The 19,638-nt window shown below is 39.3% G+C and overlaps 1 protein-coding gene across 5 annotated transcripts in view; it reads left to right on the forward strand.

Moving 5' to 3' along the window:
• The window catches only part of DOCK3 (dedicator of cytokinesis 3), a 529,377-nt gene that overhangs the window by 418,493 nt on the left and 91,246 nt on the right, over nucleotides 1–19,638 (forward strand). For all 5 annotated transcript variants that reach the window (XM_043985259.1, XM_043985293.1, XM_043985275.1 and 2 more), the window contains exons 16-26: nucleotides 734–896; nucleotides 1,419–1,525; nucleotides 2,180–2,351; nucleotides 3,700–3,797; nucleotides 6,347–6,430; nucleotides 6,708–6,808; nucleotides 7,741–7,822; nucleotides 9,983–10,153; nucleotides 13,249–13,441; nucleotides 14,991–15,118; nucleotides 17,860–18,006. In XM_043985259.1, coding sequence (XP_043841194.1) covers nucleotides 734–896; nucleotides 1,419–1,525; nucleotides 2,180–2,351; nucleotides 3,700–3,797; nucleotides 6,347–6,430; nucleotides 6,708–6,808; nucleotides 7,741–7,822; nucleotides 9,983–10,153; nucleotides 13,249–13,441; nucleotides 14,991–15,118; nucleotides 17,860–18,006 — 1,446 coding nt within the window. The remainder of the gene's footprint in view (nucleotides 1–733; nucleotides 897–1,418; nucleotides 1,526–2,179; nucleotides 2,352–3,699; nucleotides 3,798–6,346; nucleotides 6,431–6,707; nucleotides 6,809–7,740; nucleotides 7,823–9,982; nucleotides 10,154–13,248; nucleotides 13,442–14,990; nucleotides 15,119–17,859; nucleotides 18,007–19,638) is intronic.

A 19,638-nucleotide genomic window follows, 5' to 3' on the forward strand; every position in this document is an offset into this window, starting at 1 on the left:
TCCAAGAAGCCTCACCTTCCAGAGAAGAGCCTTATGCCAGGTCTTTACACAGCACTAGCATCACTTTTTGGTTTTAGAGTTGGGGAGTTTTAGCAAAATTAAACCCCAGATATATCCAACTTTTTAAGTTTCTCGGGTCTGTCTCCAAAAACATTCAATTCAAGTTTGTATGCTGTGTGACAACTCAGAAGAGCAAGGTGTATTGGGGAACATTGTAAAACAGTAGAAATAGATGCTCTCTTTCCTGTAATTTGTTCGTTGGCTTTCTCTGGTCTGATGAAATCTCCCATGCAGTTGATTTCTTAGTGTCCCACTGTCCTATACAGTTTGGGTTTTCTTTCTGACCTAGAATGAGCAGTTTATATTAATGGCTCAAGTATGTTGTCCATTTTCTTTCAGTTTGATAGGCAGCTATACTTGGGTCACTTCTGTCCCAAATTGATATTTCAGGAATCATCATCCTATTGGTGTGTGACCACAAAGGTTTAGCAACAGCTACAAAACTTGCTACTAAGAATGTCAGATTCCATAGAATTGCGGTTTCTTGTTTTTTCTTGGCCTTTGAAATAGTAGAGAGTAAAAATTAAATGGAAGAATAGAGGTCATTTCCAGGTGAAGCACCCCCCCCAAAAAAAATACAAGGACTCACCTATGTTTCTGGGATATAACATCTTAGTTTGTCCTTCAGCCAGCCTTTCTTCTGTTGTTGATTTTATCTGTTCTTTTTTTCTAGGACTGCATCAGTCTTGGCTCAGGAGAACCCAGCAGAAGTTCTTACCACTCCTTTGTCCTCTACCATAGTAACAGCCCCCGCTGGGGTGAAATCATCAAATTACCCATCCCTATAGATAGGTTCCGGGGCTCCCACCTGCGTTTTGAATTCAGACATTGTTCTAGTGAGTAAAACTTCTTAATGGCTTCCCCACAGAGCACCAGTGATACCCCCCTTTCCCATAAAGACATAACTGTTTTGAAGCACAGGGGGAAAGGTTTACAACAAGCCAGAACTCAAGGGATATGATATTGTCAGAAATTGTTCCTCCAGATTTCAGAAGTAATGGTCCATAGCCAGGATGTCAGATAGAAGCCCTTCTGTTGGAGTAGACAGTCCCCAGCTTCATTTCTCTGAGAAACTCACTTCTCCTCAGGGTATCTTTTCTTGTGGTGGTTGTTTAACTTCCCCTGCAGAGTTCTGTTCTATTAAGAGTAGCAGCTTGGGTCTAGAGAGATTAGGCACCCAGAGGCCTAAGTGAAAGACTGCCTGAGTCCATTGTTTGCAGTCCTGTTCACTCCTGAATCCATGAGATGCCTGAAAGATAAAAAAGAACCGAAGCCATCCTAGTACAAGAAGGGTCCCTATTTGAAAAGCAAAACAAAGGAAAAAATAACCAGTCTCCATCCCTTGACTCTTATTACAGCAAAAGACAAAGGAGAGAAGAAACTGTTTGGCTTTGCATTCACTCCTCTGATGCGAGATGATGGCACCACCCTGTCGGATGACATCCATGAGCTCTATGTCTATAAGGTATGGGGCCACCAGTGCCTTATCTCTCCCCCAAACCAAGGGCAGCACTGTTAACCACTCCCTCAAGGCAATTTCTCTTTCAAGGGCTTCGTAGCATGTGTTTGTAGAATGTGTTAAACACACATTCACATAAAGCTGAGGAGAGTCCAGATATGTTAAGGGCAATGTTTCAGCCAGAGGGATGAAACATGGGCTAATATTGACTTTCCTTTCCACACATTGTGATGGCAAATCATTTGCTCCCTATCTTGGGTCTCCGGAGCAGAATTTGCTGCCTGTGGTGGTCTTGTGGGCATATGTGCTCTACAATACTACAGCTTCAGTTCTTGGCAATACAGTCTCTGAAAGCACAATGGAGAGTCTAAGCTTCCTCATAGTACTCTCTTTCACTGGGAAAAACAATGGTAAACTTTATGACCAGATATGTTTTCTACACAAGGGTTCTTAGAAGCTCTAGGGGGCTTGTAGGACGTCTGAACAGGAAACCATCCTTTCTGGGACACACACAGCTAAATACATCAGACTGCCAGGGAATGAGGCTGGTCAAGAGCTAGATTTTCTGGGTAACGGAATCTTGCTAATAAGACATGAGTATGTGGAATGGCTAAAGGAACTTCTTGGTTCATATGTCTTGTCTTTTCTCTGTCACTGCAGTGTGATGAGAATAGTACATTTAATAATCATGCACTCTACCTGGGCCTCCCATGCTGCAAAGAAGACTACAATGGCTGTCCCAACATTCCTTCCAGCCTCATCTTCCAGCGCAGCACCAAAGAGACCTTCTCTATCTCCACACAGCTCTCTTCCACCAAACTCACTCAGAATGGTACGGTAATGAAACAGGACCCCATACTAACCACTTGGACTTCTTGGCAGTCCAACTTGGGGCTTTTTTTTTTCGGGGCAATGAGGGTTAAGTGACTTGCCCAGGGTCACATAGCTAGTAAACAACCTGGGGCTTTCTACAGGGTCAGAACTGTCATCTACATTTATTTCCTGGTTTTGCTTCACTGGGCATGTGCAAGACAGGATGGAAAAGACTTTCATGATCCTTTAAATTTTTCCTCATTCTTTCTCTGCAGAGCACATTAGGTGTTTAATAAATGCACACTGAATTAAATTGAATCCCAAAGCGACTGAATTTCTTAGATGCACTCAGCCCTCAGGATGGGCACTGCCAACCTTTTTGCAGTGGGTTGAGGAATTTCCACTGCCTATTGAAGTCCTGTTAGAGAAACAGAAATTAGGCTCCAAATCAGACATAGTAGTGGTGCCTGATATGCCCATGAGTTGGCTTCTCTGATTATCACTTATAGTGTGTAGTGTAACCAATAGTGTAACAGAATTGGAATTTGAAGATTTAAACCCCACCTCCAACATTTTTAATAATTTTGTTGTAATTTTAAATATGTTAAATATGTTGTAATTTTAAATATCATTTTGTTGATATCATTGACATTTCTCAGTGTATCCCTTTATAATTTCACAGCATTCAGTTCTATTGTTTTGTGCTTGTTATTCTTTCCATTTACATTAATGTAGTCATTGTATATAATGTTTCCTGGTTCTGATTACTTTATTTTGTATCAGTTCATAAACGTCTCCTCATGTTTTTCTGTATTCATTATTTCTTATACCACATCCCACTCACAAACCACACAACTCATTTAACCATTTACCAATTGATGGACATTGATTTTGTTTCCAGTTCCAGTTCCAGTCCATAGAAGGTGCTACTATAAATAGTTTGACAAATATGAGTTCTTTCTTTCTATTATTGATCTCCTAGGGGTATGTGTTGTGCCTAGCCTAGATCTCTGGGTAAGATCATAGACACTTAGCTACTTACTTAGCATAATTCCAAACTGCTTGGATCACTTCATACCTTCACCAACAGTGCATTTGGGTGCTTATTTTTCCACAACCCCTCCAACATAAACTATTTCCATCTTTTGTCATCTTTGACACTTTTGTTAGATATGATGACCTTTGAAATTTATAAGCTTTGTGACCACAAGCAAGTCACTTAACCCTCATTGCTCTACAAAAAAATGGGGGAAATAATATCTGTAATACCTATTTCATAATATTATAAGACTAAAAATTCTGTAAAGTGCTGTACAAATGTCAGTTATTACCATAATCTAAAGGAGCACTATTCTTTTAATTTATAGTGGACCTCCTTGCTTTGCTGAAGTGGAAGGCTTATCCAGACCGGATCATGGATATTCTGGGACGCCTCCGGCATGTCAGTGGAGAGGAAATTGTTAAGGTATTCACACAGTCTTAACCTCCAGGCCTTAATTATGACTTTACATTAGAGATTGTACACATGCTATTTGAGCAAAAAATCTAGGGAAAAAATATCTTTTTACCCTTCTCTCTAATGATCATTATTAAAACCCCCTTTAAGCTTCTATCAATATTGCCATTATCCCAGAGTACAGAATATTAAGTAAAGAGCAGGGACCTCTTTTATTTTTTTTGGTCAAATTTGTTCTTTCTTTTTAATGTGCATTCCCCCTTTTTTAATCAACATTTGAATTATTACTTGTGCTTTCTAGAAGTCTTGTGTATTTTCTTCTCTTAAGGCAAAGTAAACACTAGTAAAAAAAAAAAATACTGTGGCCAGAGCTTAATCTGGAAAACAAGAAATCCCAGTGTTAAGAGGTTGCCTTGGATTTGTTTTACCTTGCTCCTCACCAAATACTGTCTTTCTTGCTCTGTAGCCTCCTTCTCAAAAGAACCAGATGTCTGATCATTTTTTTTCTTCTTTTCATTCGCAATAAGAGCTAATTGAATAACTATCTTAGCTACCACTTGCACCAGTAATCCCTAACTCTTCTTTCCCCTCTACTTTGGACCCAAAGGAAGCACCATGATTTCCCTGTGAAGATGGCCACTTTTCCCAGATCATTTTGAAATTGAAGCACTTAGTTACAATTCCCATCTCCTGGCCTAGGAAGGATTGATGACACAGAAACAATCTACTCTTCAAGTCCAGGGTTGTTTTCAGAACTCATAAAATCTAGAATGAGTACTTGTCCTTTCTTGGCTCCAGAAACGCCTCCACCACTCACTAAAGATGAGATGAACCTTCCTTCCTAAGAATGTGGTCCTACACAATGAATCTTAATAAAATACTTTTTTAATTGAAAATTTTTTTGAGATTCAGAAATTAAGTATGGAATTTGGGCTCTGAAATGCATCCTAAAGGATCTCATTCATCCCTCCCTGTCTTCAGGCATGATTGTACCTGTCACTTTGTCTTTTATTAGATTTATGTGCTTAGTACTAGAAGGGAGTGTAGAGATGTTCAAGTGCCATGCCCTCTTTTCATAAATAACAAGCACTTATCCAGGGTTTCATAGATAGTAAAAAGGAGTTCTAGAGGGATCAGACCAAGATCCTTTAAGTCCAAACCCAGATCTCTTTGTATTCTGTCCTGTTGCCTCTCCCACTGCCTGAGCAGGCTTTTCCATACAAGGCACCAAGTTGTCCCAGGGAGGTCATTTTCACATGTTTTTTTAAACCATGAGAAGATGAGATTCAGCCCTGAATAGGATTGAGTTCAATCTTTTTCCAAATCAGACAGACTTTGAAAACCTGTCTGCTACTCTAGTGCTTTTTAGAGATTCATTTTGAATTTCATTTTCACAAAGTGACCAGATTGTTATAATTTTTTTTAAGTTCTTATAGAATCATATTGGACTTCTGCCATTAAGATCAATTCTTACATCCCATTTTTCTTTACAAGAAAATATATCAAACAATAAGTCCAGAAGGCATATTCACAAAAGAATCCTGCAATAGTGAATGTGTATTTTTCATCATGGAAGGAGGCACATCTTATCAATACATTTAAGTTTGGCATCATTAACTCATCTTAAACCTGATAGAACCTATTTCCATTCTGAGATTGGATTTTGACCAGCAGAACATTAGCTCCATTTCATCTGATTTTTGTCCTTTTTACAGGAATGTAGCACTTCTCAATTCTTATCATATTCTGCCTTGGTTTGGTTTTGTTTTTCTATCTTGGAACCATAAGTGTTCTAGATCAAAAGAAACCATCCGGCCAGATCTCCTTCTTTCACCTGAAACTCTTTTCTGCTAGCCAATTCCTCCTCCCTGGGTTCCATATTTTTTACTAAAAAAGCTTTCGCTATAAGTGTGCATAGTCTGCTAGAGAAGTATACAATAGAAGCACCTGGCATTATATGGCTAAGCTACAAAACGTATTCGAGTTACCAAAATATTATGCTTTGCATCATAAAGTTGAACCCTTTCATATAGGAATAAATTCTTTGTTTGCTTACAGTATAACTCTAACTTTAACATATTTGTCTTGACCAAGGAGTTATTAACTTGTTATGAAGATATGTGAGCTACAGAGAATTCCATCAAAAAGATTTCAGGCAAATCTAGAACTAATAAGGAATCCATTGTTTTGTCTTCATTTCCAAATTGTTTACATGTGTGTTTCTTGTATTTTCAAGTCTTTACCTTTTCTTAATAAATTTTAAAGCATTTATAACCATTGAATTTAGCACTCATTCAAAAAAGGGGAAACCTTAATAGGATTCCTCAAGAAATATTGTCAATGTCTTTAGCCACTCAAAGATTTCTCCCATTCAGGTTATCTCTCAGCACCATTTGTGTTTGTTTTTTTTTAATCTAGTAACTTTTTAAAAAATACTAGTTCTGAGTTCCTGTGAGAATTTACCCAGTTAAAGTATTGGGTTCTTCCTTTTCTTTGTAGGGAAGTAAATGAACTAGGGATTTGTAACCAATCTCTTTTGTCTCTTGATACTCTTTCAGTTTCTGCAAGACATCTTAGACACTCTATTTGTGATTTTGGATGATAATACTGAAAAATATGGTCTTTTGGTCTTTCAGTCCCTGGTAAGTACCCAGCCCAAGGTATGTAAGAGGATATCATCTCCAAAGTCTTGATTCTGTTTTATAGCACCGAGGAGGAGGGTGGAGCTCAGGGTCTAAAGATAGAGGCTCATGGCCCTTGAAGAGACAGCTGAAATCAAATATTTATGAGTACAAGTAGATAAAATATTAATGTTTCACTGTTCCTTAAATAAATCAAGAATGTCCACTCCCATCACCTTCAAGGGGTTATGTTTAATTCTGTTAATGAGTCATGATGCTCTTCTGTAATCTCCTTCAGGTGTTCATCATTAATCTGCTCCGGGACAGCAAGTATTTCCATTTTCGTCCTGTGATGGACACATACATTCAGAAGCACTTTGCTGGAGCATTGGCATACAAGTAAGCCCCATTTGACCATCATCTATCTGGTTTTTGCTCGACCTTTTGCCTTTTTGGTAGGCAGGATGAAAATCTCATTTTAGTGGTTTCAAAGGCCAAATGATATTCAATACCAAAGCTTCATGAAATAATTGCTCAATCTTACCTTCTAAAATAAATGTTTCTTAAACATTTCCTAAGGAGGAGGCATTTGAAATCTAGACTTCGTCCTATCTCCCAGAACCAGAAGAGATCAGGAACATTGTTAGATAGTCACAGGTGGGATTGTTATTTACCATGAAGAAGTGTTCCCAAAAGAACCACTAGAACACAAAAACGACATATCCAAAATGGCCCTCCTCCAATATCCCGTATCCCACTGACTTCCTACCCCAATATGAGAGGAACCAAGAAGAACTCCCTTTCATATACCACTGTGGGAGAGGTACTACAGATTGTGGATACAATTAGTGACCAATTACATCACTGATATGCAGTTTAAATAATGCTGCCTGTCTTTATGAACAGGTAAAATTGGAAACCATCCATGTGTTGTAATTTTAGGAATGAAAGGAAGGGTACTCTTGCCCCAAATTATCTCCCCCATGGCCAGTTGTGTACTTAAAATTCCACCAGTAAAGTATCATTTCTTAAGGTCAGGAAGGCTTTTCCTCTTCATCCCTAAAGTTGATTTATTGACAATTGAGTGATTTAAAACTTGATTACTAATTCTGTACCTGAATATTTTCCTAATGACAGATAATCCTCCCTATCACACATTTATGCATCACTCTCATAAATCTACCTCTTGCCTTTAACCATTCACTGCAGTTGACATAGGACAGCCTTCAGTACATCCCATGATCCTAAATCAAAGTCTGCCAGCCCCAATTTTGCAAGCTTTGTCCCTCCAAGGTTAAAGGAGGATTTTCATCCATGTGTCTCCTCCACAGAGAATTGATCCGTTGTTTAAAATGGTATATGGACCGCTCAGCAGAACTTGTTCGACAAGACCATATTCAAGAGGCCATGAGGGTAGGTATCATGCTTGCCTCTTGTAATGGGGTTGCCTCATCAGGTCTAACTAATTCTCCTAATGATATACAGAGATTATCACATTATTTTAATTCTCTTACCAGGAGGAAAGGGAAGGGTGTTATTATATAAGAATGTGGGTCTAGGGGCAGCTAGGTGGCACAGTGGATAAAGCACCAGCTCTGGATTCAGGAGGACCTGAGTTCAAATCTGGGCTCAGACACTTGACACTCACTTAGGTGTGTGACCTCAGAAAAGTCACTTAACCCCCATTGCCTTGCAAAAAAAAAGAAGAAGAATATGGGTCTTGTCCCACTATTTCCCTTAGCAAACTTTATCTTTTAGATTCTTATTTCTCTTTACTAAAATAGTGATTTTTAACAAGTAATGTAACAATCAGTGCCAAAGTTAACAGTAAAATAATGTGTTAAAGGGGGAACCTAATTGAGATCTGTCGGCTGGCATTGTACTATGGGCTATGTAACAGGAAAATATATTTTTTCCTGATACATAAAAAATGTACTTTTTTCCAGTTCATAAGCCGGACCATAGGTACATAATTTAGATTTTGTTTTCATAGCTTTATACTTTTTTAAACCTGTTTTTGAAGACTGAATACATTTGGAAGGCGGTTATCCTGATACTTGCCTGATTCACTTGTCCTTATGGAATACATGTCATATAAGGGGACTCAGATCTTCAGAGATTATTTGAAAGAGGGATGAAATTTAAACTTATTTTTAAAAGTTAAAGATTAAAAATTACCAGATCTATTTGAAATCAATCAACTTGTACTAAAATTTACAGGGCTTTTCAGATGTTTCTTTTTTTTACCATACTTCTTAGAATAAATGAATAACAGTTGTCAATAATTCTACAACCCTATACTCGAAAGTACTTTTTTGCCTATCAGTATTAATTATTGAGGTACTTCTGGTCTTGTATTTTTTTCTTTAAGATAACAGTTCATTTATATAGAGATACAATTTGTTGGATTTTTGTTTGTCTGTATTTCATTCCAGTTTCCCAGGGTTAGAAAATGATAAGCTTTACCAAGTCTATACAAGCCAATAGTTAAAAGACTGCTTGTAGCACATATAGCAAAGAGTAGATTATACTTTGACTCTAATTTAATAATCTTCTGCTCCAAAAAGACTAGAAGGCGATTTTTTAACTCTGATAGAGTCCCTAGTGCCAAGAGAGTGCTGAATGAGCAGCAGAATATTGAATTTTCTTTTGCTAGCCCATCGACAGATAGACCGTATATAGGAGCTTGAGAACAGAATTTTCTTTTATATATTTCAATAAACCATCCCATCATTACTTTCTTGGATGAGTTTCTTCCTGATGTCTCCTTGACTTCACTGGCTGCCAAGAGTCTCAATTATCTTAGAAAATCTGGCTTTTTTTATTTTGGATCAGCAAACCTGTTGTTCCATCTTTATCCTGTATTGCAAAAGGCTTCTTTTGCTTGTGGTCCTAGCTAACATTATGGAAGATCACAAACTCCAGTTAAACTCCAGAAACAAATTAGATGCCTTTATCTTTCATGTAGTTTATGAACTATTTGTGGAAAAAACAGCTGGACCAAGAAATGGAAGACCCATGACGCGGGCTCGGCCTGCCGTGAAAAGTCCTTGAACAAGTCATTTCACTGTATTTTTGTTCCCATGAACGTAAGACAGAAGTACCACTGCCAGGCCCTAGGCTACTCTCATGAAGAGATGATGCCTTTATTCCTTGAAATAAAAATACTGTATAAATTCGAAGTAGTATTACCATCTTTTTTATTGGTGCTGCTTATTCCCAAACCCATTAAAAGAAATTAGCAGAAATTTAATTTTTATATGGCTTAAATTTCTTCCTTTTCCTTCTATCCAGATATTTCCAATATTAGTCCATGTTTCTATAATACCAGTACCCAAGAAAATAGTTTTAAAGCTGTTTGACAGGTTCACCTATCAGAAGGAGGCAATCAACTTTATCACCACTTCGAGAGTTGTCTTTTGAAAAACACATTAGAAAAGAAAGTGCAGTTCAACCCATTATAATTTTACGTTGATCCAAATTTTAATTTACTAACTCTGCTGTTTTGCTACCTGGTTCCTTTCCTGTCTCTCTTTATTGCTCTCATTTTCACTTTCTTCTTGCTTCCCTAAGGCTTTGGAATACCTTTTCAAGTTCATTGTCCAGTCTCGGATACTTTACTCCAGAGCTACATGTGGAATGGAGGAGGAACAATTCCGATCCAGCATCCAAGAACTTTTCCAGTCCATCCGATTTGTCCTGAGCTTGGATAGCCGAAGCTCTGAAACACTCCTCTTCACACAGGTTAGTTACACTTTTGTGCTGGAACCAGATTTGACTGATTCTTCATCCTAATGGATAGTTTCTTTTGTGGCCCCACTGTTCAAATGGTTCCCAGGTGAAGAGACGTCTGGTGAAGAATAGAAGTCGAGACAGCATGACATTGTCACTAGAGAGCCAGCCTCAGAACCAAAGAGACCAGAGTCTAACTCCCTCTTCTGACATGTACTGGCTAGGTAACTCTGGGCAAATCATCAAATCTCCCAATTCCCACAGCATCTTCCCAACAAACTGAAGTTTCAGAATAGTTGCCAACCTGCATCAAAAGTTTCCTTATTGGAAATTCCTGATACCAAAGAAATCACAAGTTCAAGGTTTGTTTGTTTTTTTAAAGAAAGAATAAACTTTATTCACCCTCTTTACACCTTTGAGGCTTAACTTGCAACTATCAGAGTTCTTAAGAGTTTTTAGAAGTATCTTGTTCATAAAAATCTTTCTGAATATATTGGCTACTTAAAGCCTCTTGTTAATCACAGTGTGAGTTAATATCCTCACATCAGCATGTTTCAGGTCTAGAAGATATAAGTGGAAAACCTTGGCCAAGAGGGATGGTGGTAGACAATCTGAGCATTTGCTTATAGGTAACATCTTCTTCCTGAACCCACTCAGTCTTTCTTTTGTGTGTGTGTGTGTGTGTTGCTCTATCATTTCTGTTGGAGAAATAAAACTGTTGGGATGGTTTAACAGTAGGAATGTGCCATTGAAGCAAGTTTGCTAAAAAAAATGTTCAGTTGGTTTCCATCCCTCCTAAAAAGGAATCAGACAGCTTTCCTCATCACCTTGTTACAAATATCTCTGTATGTGGAAACTCTGTCATATTTAATATTTGAAAAGTCTACCCTTTGCTTTCTACTTGCCACTCTGTTGCTCCTTGCCCCCAATTGCCTCTCAGCCCCAGAGGACAGGTGAACAGAGCTGGCAATTGTACCTCACAAAACAGTGGGGGTACCTCAAGGTCATCATTCAATTCTGTAAGTCAGAGCTCCCCTACATACCTTTTAAGGTAGGTGAATTGAGTGACCTTTTCCCCTCCCCCAACCCATCTGCTCCTGCTGCTCCAGCATTCCATATAGATCCAAGGCAACTGCTCTTTCTCTTAGCCAGAGAAAAGCTTTGGGAGCACACAGCAACTGACAAAAGCAAATTTAATTCCAAAAAATTTGGGAATGCCTTTATCCCACATGCATCCTCTGTTAAGATAATAAGCAGAAATTCAGGTCAGCTTTATGACCTCTTCAACTAATCTGATGCTCTGCTGGGGCTGGAACTGGCTTCCTTAGCCTCCTTTATGTCTTTGGTTTATCTATTAAACGACAAAAGCAAGTGTAGCACAGGAAACTCAGAAATATATTTTTCTCTCTCATCCCTGTGAACAAGACACAGCAGAGTTCACACTTCCAGGGACAAAAACTTGAGTGTGATGGTCCTTTGGGAGTAACCAATGATTTCTTGTCCTCCTTTTTTCTTCCTATATCTGAAAATTTTCGGTGGTATAATTTGAGCCTCATTCCAACCATAAGTTTTCTTGTTATCACAAGACCTTGTACCCAACAAAGGACAATATTATTAGATTGAGAAGATAGGTAGCCAAGGCATATGGCGCCTAATGACCCCTCTCAGTGTGAACAAGGGCTGTCTTAATATCCAACAGAAACCTCAGAATTCTCTAGGTCAAATTTGCACATACAAATAGTTTGCCAGCCAGCCCTAGCTTACCACAGAATAAATGTCTCTCATTAGAAGCAAGGGCCTATAAACAAGCCCCCTGGTGGTCCCATAAATCTCCACTCTCTGTCCTTTATAGACTTGGTGATCCTTGCCTTTAGTTGCTTTGATAGTTTCAGTGCTTATGAGGTAAGAGCTGCTCTGAATTGGGGGCTCAAATCTTAAGCCTTCCCTCCTGGATCTGAGAGAGGGTGAAAGGCCACTAGGCTACAGCCTGTCAGAAGGAACTAACACAAATGACCAGAGCTTTTTCCCATTTGGACAGATCTCTGGGATCATGATCATCTCCAATAAAGGCAGTCCAGGGGATTTGTAAGTTGTCTGTCTAGGCCCTGGATGCACGTGAGAATTCTCTCCACTTTCACCAACACCAAATTATCAACTGTGGGTCACCAAAGTCACTGTGTCACACAATAAAGAGGCTCTTTAGTCTAACAGAAGGTTCCTTGGGCTGGTAATCAGGATATCTGTGCTTTCCTCTGCATCCAGTCGCTGAAAGTACTAAAATACCATGTTCGACATCACAAAATTGAACACTGTGAGCCTCGACCTCTCTATTTGTAAAATGGAGATACTGACTAGACAATTCCATCCAGCTCTGAAATCCCAATATTCACCCTTACCACAATCCTCTTTAGAGAATTTCATGCCTGAAAAATTCCAAACTTCTAGCCATTCAAGATCTACCCTTGAGAGCAGTGGTAATTCCTTGTGAAGAATGTAATTTGCAAAGTCCCCTATTTGCATAATTGAAAATAAGTTCCTTCCTCCTGCAGAAGTATGAAGCTTTCAAGTTCACCATGGTGGGCCTGAGGCTACCAGACTCCTGAGCTGTTACATACAGAGCTGCTTCAAGCCTCTATTACTGACACCAACGGCCTCCTTTGGAAGGCTTATTCATCTCTAAATCTGTTCAGGAGCAAAATCTTGGTACTCAAGAGCTTGCCTTCCAAACAGAGGGAGTCTTTTCTTATATGCTTGCTGAGTTAAAAAAAAAAAAAGTAACAGAAGCCCTAGGACTTTTTCTCATCTCCTTAATCTTCTTCACTAGCAAAGAAATCACTCAATGAGCCACTCAGAGGTGAGGTTCTGCTATCTTCCTGTGACCAGCTCCCACTGTTCCTACTTCATATTAAAAGTTCTGCCATGTAGCTGGCAGCAGAACCCAGTAGTCGTTCGTGTGTCCCATAAGTTACACTCTTTCAGAACCAGTGAGAAAGATGAGGTCAGAGTGTCGACCCAACCTTTGCCTCCAGTAGACTGTCATCTCTGCAGTCTGACTGGCGACACGTCCAACCTGAGCTAATAATAGCAGCTTTGTTTTCCTTCTGCAGGCCGCTCTGCTGAACTCTTTCCCGGCTATCTTTGATGAGCTGCTGCAGATGTTCACCGTACAGGAGGTTGCAGAGTTTGTGAGAGGGACTCTAGGGAGCATGCCCAGCACAGTGCACATTGGACAGTCCATGGACGTGGTGAAACTTCAATCTATTGCCCGCACAGTAGATAGCCGTCTGTTTTCCTTCTCTGGTAAAAAAAAAAAAAAAAAAACTACAGCATGAACAACTTAAAGGATGCTTCAAATAACTGTTATCCAAGTAACCCTCACAGTCAAAACATTTTTCTTATCATAATAATAAAACTGGTGTATGCACAGACCCCATCAGTTTGCTTGGGTGATGTGATTTCCCTGAGGCTGCATCAGCCAAACAGTCTGCTGGAATCTGTACATGTGCTAGACCACCACCCCCGCCCCGCAACCTCCTCCAAATTTCACTAGAAGTACAACATTCTATACTTCTCTTCCTATGTAGAACTAGCTCTCGTTGGAAGTTTGAAGTTGGTATTATTTTCATGGAGATAGCACTATTTCTCAAGCAGTTTTGTCTTCGTCATCTTATTTCATCCTCACGTCAATGCTGTGAACTAGGTTCAGAACATATTGTTAACAGCATTTTATAGATGGAAAAAAGATCTATAGATGTCAACAGTGAGTTAGGGCCAGAGATGATCTAGAGAGCAGAGTTGCTCCCTCTGACATTCTAGTGAAGCTTATCACCTCCTTCTCAGAATAATGATTTGTTGCTTACATTCACAGTGGAAGGAAATTCTAAATTTCAGTTATAGGTTACTGAAAATAAAGACACAGGGTTTTTTCCCTCATCCAAGTTCACAGGCCCTCTGAAGTCTATTCTTGGACCCCTTATTGGTCTGTGAATCCTGGGTTAAAAACCTCTGATCTAGAGAAAGCATGTTTCCTGCACCTAGCCAAAGGCTCTAGATGCTGTCATACCCTGAATAAATGAGACTTGAGGTGATGATATTAGGAGAAAGGAAAAAAGAGGAAAGTCATCTACATTCATGAAGGAGAACAAAATTTGGCAATTAGATTGTTCCAATTATCAAAAGCTTATCAAAATACAAAGGATGTATCCTCATTTTGTTAATTGCTATTGAAACAGAACTTTAATATATAACAGATTGAGGTGAAACCATTATATGCTTAGCAGCTATAATAGAGAAGAGACATAAGAGGATATGTATGTGTGACCACTCAACACTGGATTGATATGAACAAATGGTAATTCACACCTGCTAACAAAGGGTAATTCACATAAAATCTTCATGTCCAGTCAATGCAGTTAAGGCCAGATGTCCTATTTAAATGGACTTTTCACTATGAGATGTGCTTTTAATTTAGGAGTTAGTCATTGAAATAAATTCATTCAGAAGCTCTCCCCTGACTCACCCCGTACCACATGTCACTCATTATAAGCAACATTTGAGATGAGAGTAGAAGGGAAATGGGGTGGTTTGTCTATCATTTCTGTTGGAAAAATAAAGGTTGGCTCGCCAGAAGGAATGAAATGCTCAAAAGTATCTGCTTGGTTTTCAGAGTCTTCTAGAAAAAAAGTAAATAACCTTACTCATCACCCAATTCTAGCCCTGTTTGAAAGCTATAGAGACAAGTCAGTCGTTTCTACAAGTGTTTAGGTTTGCTTGGTTGGGCAAGCAAGGCTAACACGAATGGCTGATTCTCCAAAGGTCACCTTAGGGCTCTCTGCCTCTTTTCTTGCAGAATCCAGACGCATCCTTCTCCCTGTGGTTCTTCATCATATCCACTTACACCTAAGGCAACAAAAGGAGCTGCTGATCTGCTCTGGGATCCTCAGTAGCATTTTCTCCATCATCAAGACCAGTTCGTTGGTAATGGTCTCCCTTTTCCACTGGACTAGCTCTAGTCTGTTTTTACCATGAGCAGGCATAGACCAAGAAGAGATGCTCTGTGCATTATTCATTATGGGGAGCTTCTCTCAGCAATGAGAGGATGCTCGAGTGAATGAGCTCTGTTTATGTGTGTGTACACACATGCACACACCTTCTGGCATTTTCAATACAGTGTGTTCTTTCCATTTAAAAAAATCTCTACTTCTATAAATCTATATTAGGTTGGCACTTTCTAAATTTCACTGCCAGCTTTGTAGCAGTTATCTATAGGACCTGAAAGCAAAGTCCCATATTGATATTCCCTAGGTATTTCCTGAAAGACATTAGTTATGGATTTCTGGTAAGTTCCTAAGGATTCCACGCCCCCCCCCCAAGGATGGCTTCAGTGAGGTTGGACCAAGTTGCTTAAATCTTTCCCAGAAGAAAGTATCCTCCTTTGGTTCTTTAAGAGAGCCCAGACATCAGAGAAGCAGAGACATATTGATTCAGTAACTATTGAATACTCACAATGTATATAGGGCAAGCTGAGATTTTAAAAGACTCAAACTTGGTTCACTAGGGATGTAAGGAAATAAGAAGGTGAACTATACAACTAACTATACTTTAAGAAGGATGATTTCAATATAACATTTGTTCCTCTTTTTCTATCTTTCCTTGTCTCTTTCTTTTTTTCCTTCCTTCCTTCTTTTTACAAAACCTAAAGCAGGCAAGTGTGTACAATATTACCATAGTTAAAGGTAATTATATTATTTTATTAAACCAAGGAAAGCTTGATGCAAGGATCGCACTTTAAATGAAAACTCTATGAATAGAAAGTGGGAAATATTGTACCACAAATATGGGAGGCCCCTAGAGAAAACGTTGAGGCAGAAGTGGGATGAGAAAACAAAAAGGATTTGAAGGTTTGAACAGCTGGGAGTAAAAGGAGGCAAAGGTGATTCAGAACTGTGCAAGATGATAGGGAGGGACTTCAGACTCAGTCTAAGTAGCATGAGTGTTCCCTAGAAAGTTAGAAGGGAAATTCTAGGAGAGGAGCCAGCAAACCCTTTAATGGTGAGCAGGAGGAGGAGAAGGAGAAGAACAAGAACAAGAACAAAAAGAAGAAGAAAAAGGAGAAGAGGAGAAGAAATATGAAAAGAAAAAAATGAAGAAGAGAGAGAGAAAAAATGATGCCAATAGGTCGCTTATGACTGCTCTTGGAGGTTTTTAGGAGAGTGATTGAATTGATAGCCAAGAAATCATTCAATAGTTATTAAGTGTATACCATGTGCAGAGCACAGTGCTGGGCCCTGAAGGAAATAAAGTTTAATTAAGACATCATCTTTGCTCTTATGAAGTATATAGTCTGGTAAGGTGATGTTTAGGCTGATAATAGTAAAGAAAATTCTAAGGGAAAAGGAGATCTAGCCGAGAGATAGATAAGGCCCTGTGTGTAAAAACTTTTGAGTATTAACAATAGGATTGAAGATTAAATATGAGAGAGTCAGAGAGGGACTAAAGATGATCCCAATACTCAGTATAGAGTGAAATTGGAAAATGATTACTGGGCATTTGAGAAGGAAGGGTATTCTATCTTTTCCAAGGTTCATTTGAAGTGATAATAAGGTGTACAGGGATAGAATTTGTAGAAATAAGAAACATAGATATGGATAATGGGACACAAGAAAGGGAGATAGAAAAGTAGAGATGTGACCAATTCATGTAGTTAAGCAAGTAAGCATTTATTAAGCACCTACGATGTGCTATGCACCGTGCTAGGTGCTGGTAATACAAAACCAAAAGGGAAACTCTCCACACATTCCAGTAGCTTACATTCCACTGGGGAAAACAATATTTACACATGCAGACAAAAAGTAGCTATAGACTGATTCGAGTATTGGACGGAACATGAGCAGCCAGGAAAATCAGGACAGGCTTCATGTGAAACTTGAACTGACTCTTGAAGGAAGCTAAGGATTCTAAGATGTGGAGTTGAGGAGGGAGTATGTTCTAGGCATTTTCTAAAAGCTGGGACAAAGCACAGAGATAGGTAATGGAGTGTCATGTATGACAAGCAATTATAAGACCAGTTCAACTGGATGTAAGTGGGAGGAATTAATTTGGAATGATCCTGAAGGGTAGATTGGATTATGAGGGATTTTAATTACCAAACTGAGATTTGTAATTGCAGGCAGAGAGTTTCAAAGGGTTGGGATCCTCCAGTAAGAAAACTTAGAGGAAAATGGAGGACCTTAAAGCGACCCAAATGTTTCAGTGCTTGTTAATGATAAATTTGCCACTGTTCTATACTTCAAACAATCATTATTTTGCTGGATAGAGAATGATCTGATCATTTGAATTTTGTTTTATTCAGTGTAAAGAGTCCTTTATAGCTTTTCTTCCAGGGAAGACAATGTAGATGTTAAAATCAGACTTTTGCTTTCCCACTCTGATAACTTTAAACTTCTGCCTATAACTCAGCCTTGTTTGACGAGTGAAGACAAGGTTGCGCTAAGATTGCCTTCGGTATGAACGCTCCACTAAACATCCAAGGGAGTTCTCCCCTTATCTCCTAGTCTTTCCAGGTATTTTGGCCATTAACTTTAACACAGCTGCAGTGCAGGTGTGGAACAGTCTAGTGTGAAGACAGTGCCTAACATGACTACCTTCGTAAGTGCTGCCGACTGGGCTTTCTCCATCTCCTAAATGCTAACAGTTTGCTTTCTTGCTGCTTGCTCCAGGAAGCAGATGTAGTGGAGGAGGTTGAAATGATGGTGGAGAGCCTCTTGGATGTGCTCTTACAGACTCTGCTCACTATCATGAGTAAATCACAGTCTCAGGAGGCGGTAAGAGGGCAGCGGTGCCCGCAGTGCACAGCCGAAATCACTGTTAGTAACTAACAATCAGGTTCTATTGCCTGCTTTTCTAACCTTTAATTCCTTCACCCAACCCACCTCACCACCCACCTTCATCCCATGCCCATCTCTCCTGCACGATTGATCAGAGCATGCCTCCTTTCCTTCTTGAGTCACATGGCATTTCTTTATCCTGAAAACAAGTCACCATTCCAGATTCGTGCCTCTCTGAAAGAGCAGCAAAAGTGAGTTGATTGTAGGGAAAGCTCTCTTGATTTTCCTGATGCTTTCTGGCACTGGCCTCTGGGGTCAATCATTTTCCAAGGTGTGGAAATGGTTAGGAAAGATTCCCATGTACTATGCTGAGAGGATGAGAAAGAAAATCCCTTCCTAATCTGATTCCAGATATCATCACAGAACACTGACTTAGTAGAAGTCTAGGTCGTGTGCAAAATAAAATGATGCTCAATTGTCATTTGCCTTTGTTGGGAAGCATATGGCTTCTGTCTGCAGTTCAAGCATCAGAAATGTAGGCAAAAAAATGATGAGATAGAAATATACGATTGCTAGAAAAAAATAGCTATGCAAAAATGATTTAGCACAGAACCAGGAGAAAGTAGTATTTCAGAAGGAGTAGAAAAACAGTTACCTGGCTTCCAGAATGGAAGAGGGACCTGGCACTGCTGAGATCTAGAATAGACATTTTAGTCCCCATGCTCTGAACAGGAAAGAATAGCATTGCTGGCAACGTCTTTTTTTAAAAAGCCTTCCATTTGGCAGATGGGGATTAAAAGTAATCTCTTGAATTAAATCCTCTGGGGAAAAAGACTAAACTCTAAGCATTCTAGAGAAAGAAGAGAGTTTGGGGAGTGGGAAGAGGAAGAGAGAGAAGCAACATCAGCCTTATGCAATGAGACATTGTGCCTGTAACTGGGGTACGCCTGCTGTAAAAAGGGCCCCTCAATGTCCTGAGGTACCCCTATTTGGGAGCTCTCTAGCTTTGGAGGAATCTTATAAATAAACATATGCGCAAAGAGGGAAAGGGAGGAACTTTACTGTAGATATTAATTATAAAAGCTAAATTTCTTAACATGTGTGATTCTTTATATTTAATAGAATTTTATCCATCAGAGGGGAGGGAAGGGGAGGGAAGAAAAGGGGAAGGGAATAGGCATTTAAAGAGTGCCTACTGTGTGTCAGGCACTAAAACGCTGAGCACGTTATATAAATATGATCTTGTTTGAGAGAGGTCTAGATCTTTATTTCACTGAAGGAGGAAACTACCTCCACTTATACAAATCTATACTATAGGTTGCAGAGTTTCCTGAGCCACTAAGAGATTAAGTTATTTTGTTGTTGTTGTTCAGTTATATCAGTCCTATCCTACTCTTCGTGACCCCATATGGGGTCTTCTTGGAAAAGACACTGCCATTTACTTCTCCAGCTCATTTTACAGATGAGTAAACTGAGTCAAACTGGGTTAAAATGACTTGCCCAGGATCACACAGCTAGTAATTGTCTGAGGTCAGATTTGAACTCAGGAAAATGAGTCTTTCTGGCTTCAGACCCAGTACTCTATCCACTGTTCCCCCTAGCCTATTTACCCAGGCCTTTTTTGACTCTGAGGTCAACTCTATCCACTGTTCCTTCCAGCTTTAAATGTGT

This window comes from Dromiciops gliroides, chromosome 1, assembly GCF_019393635.1.
Source record: "Dromiciops gliroides isolate mDroGli1 chromosome 1, mDroGli1.pri, whole genome shotgun sequence".
Classification (NCBI taxonomy): domain Eukaryota; kingdom Metazoa; phylum Chordata; class Mammalia; order Microbiotheria; family Microbiotheriidae; genus Dromiciops; species Dromiciops gliroides.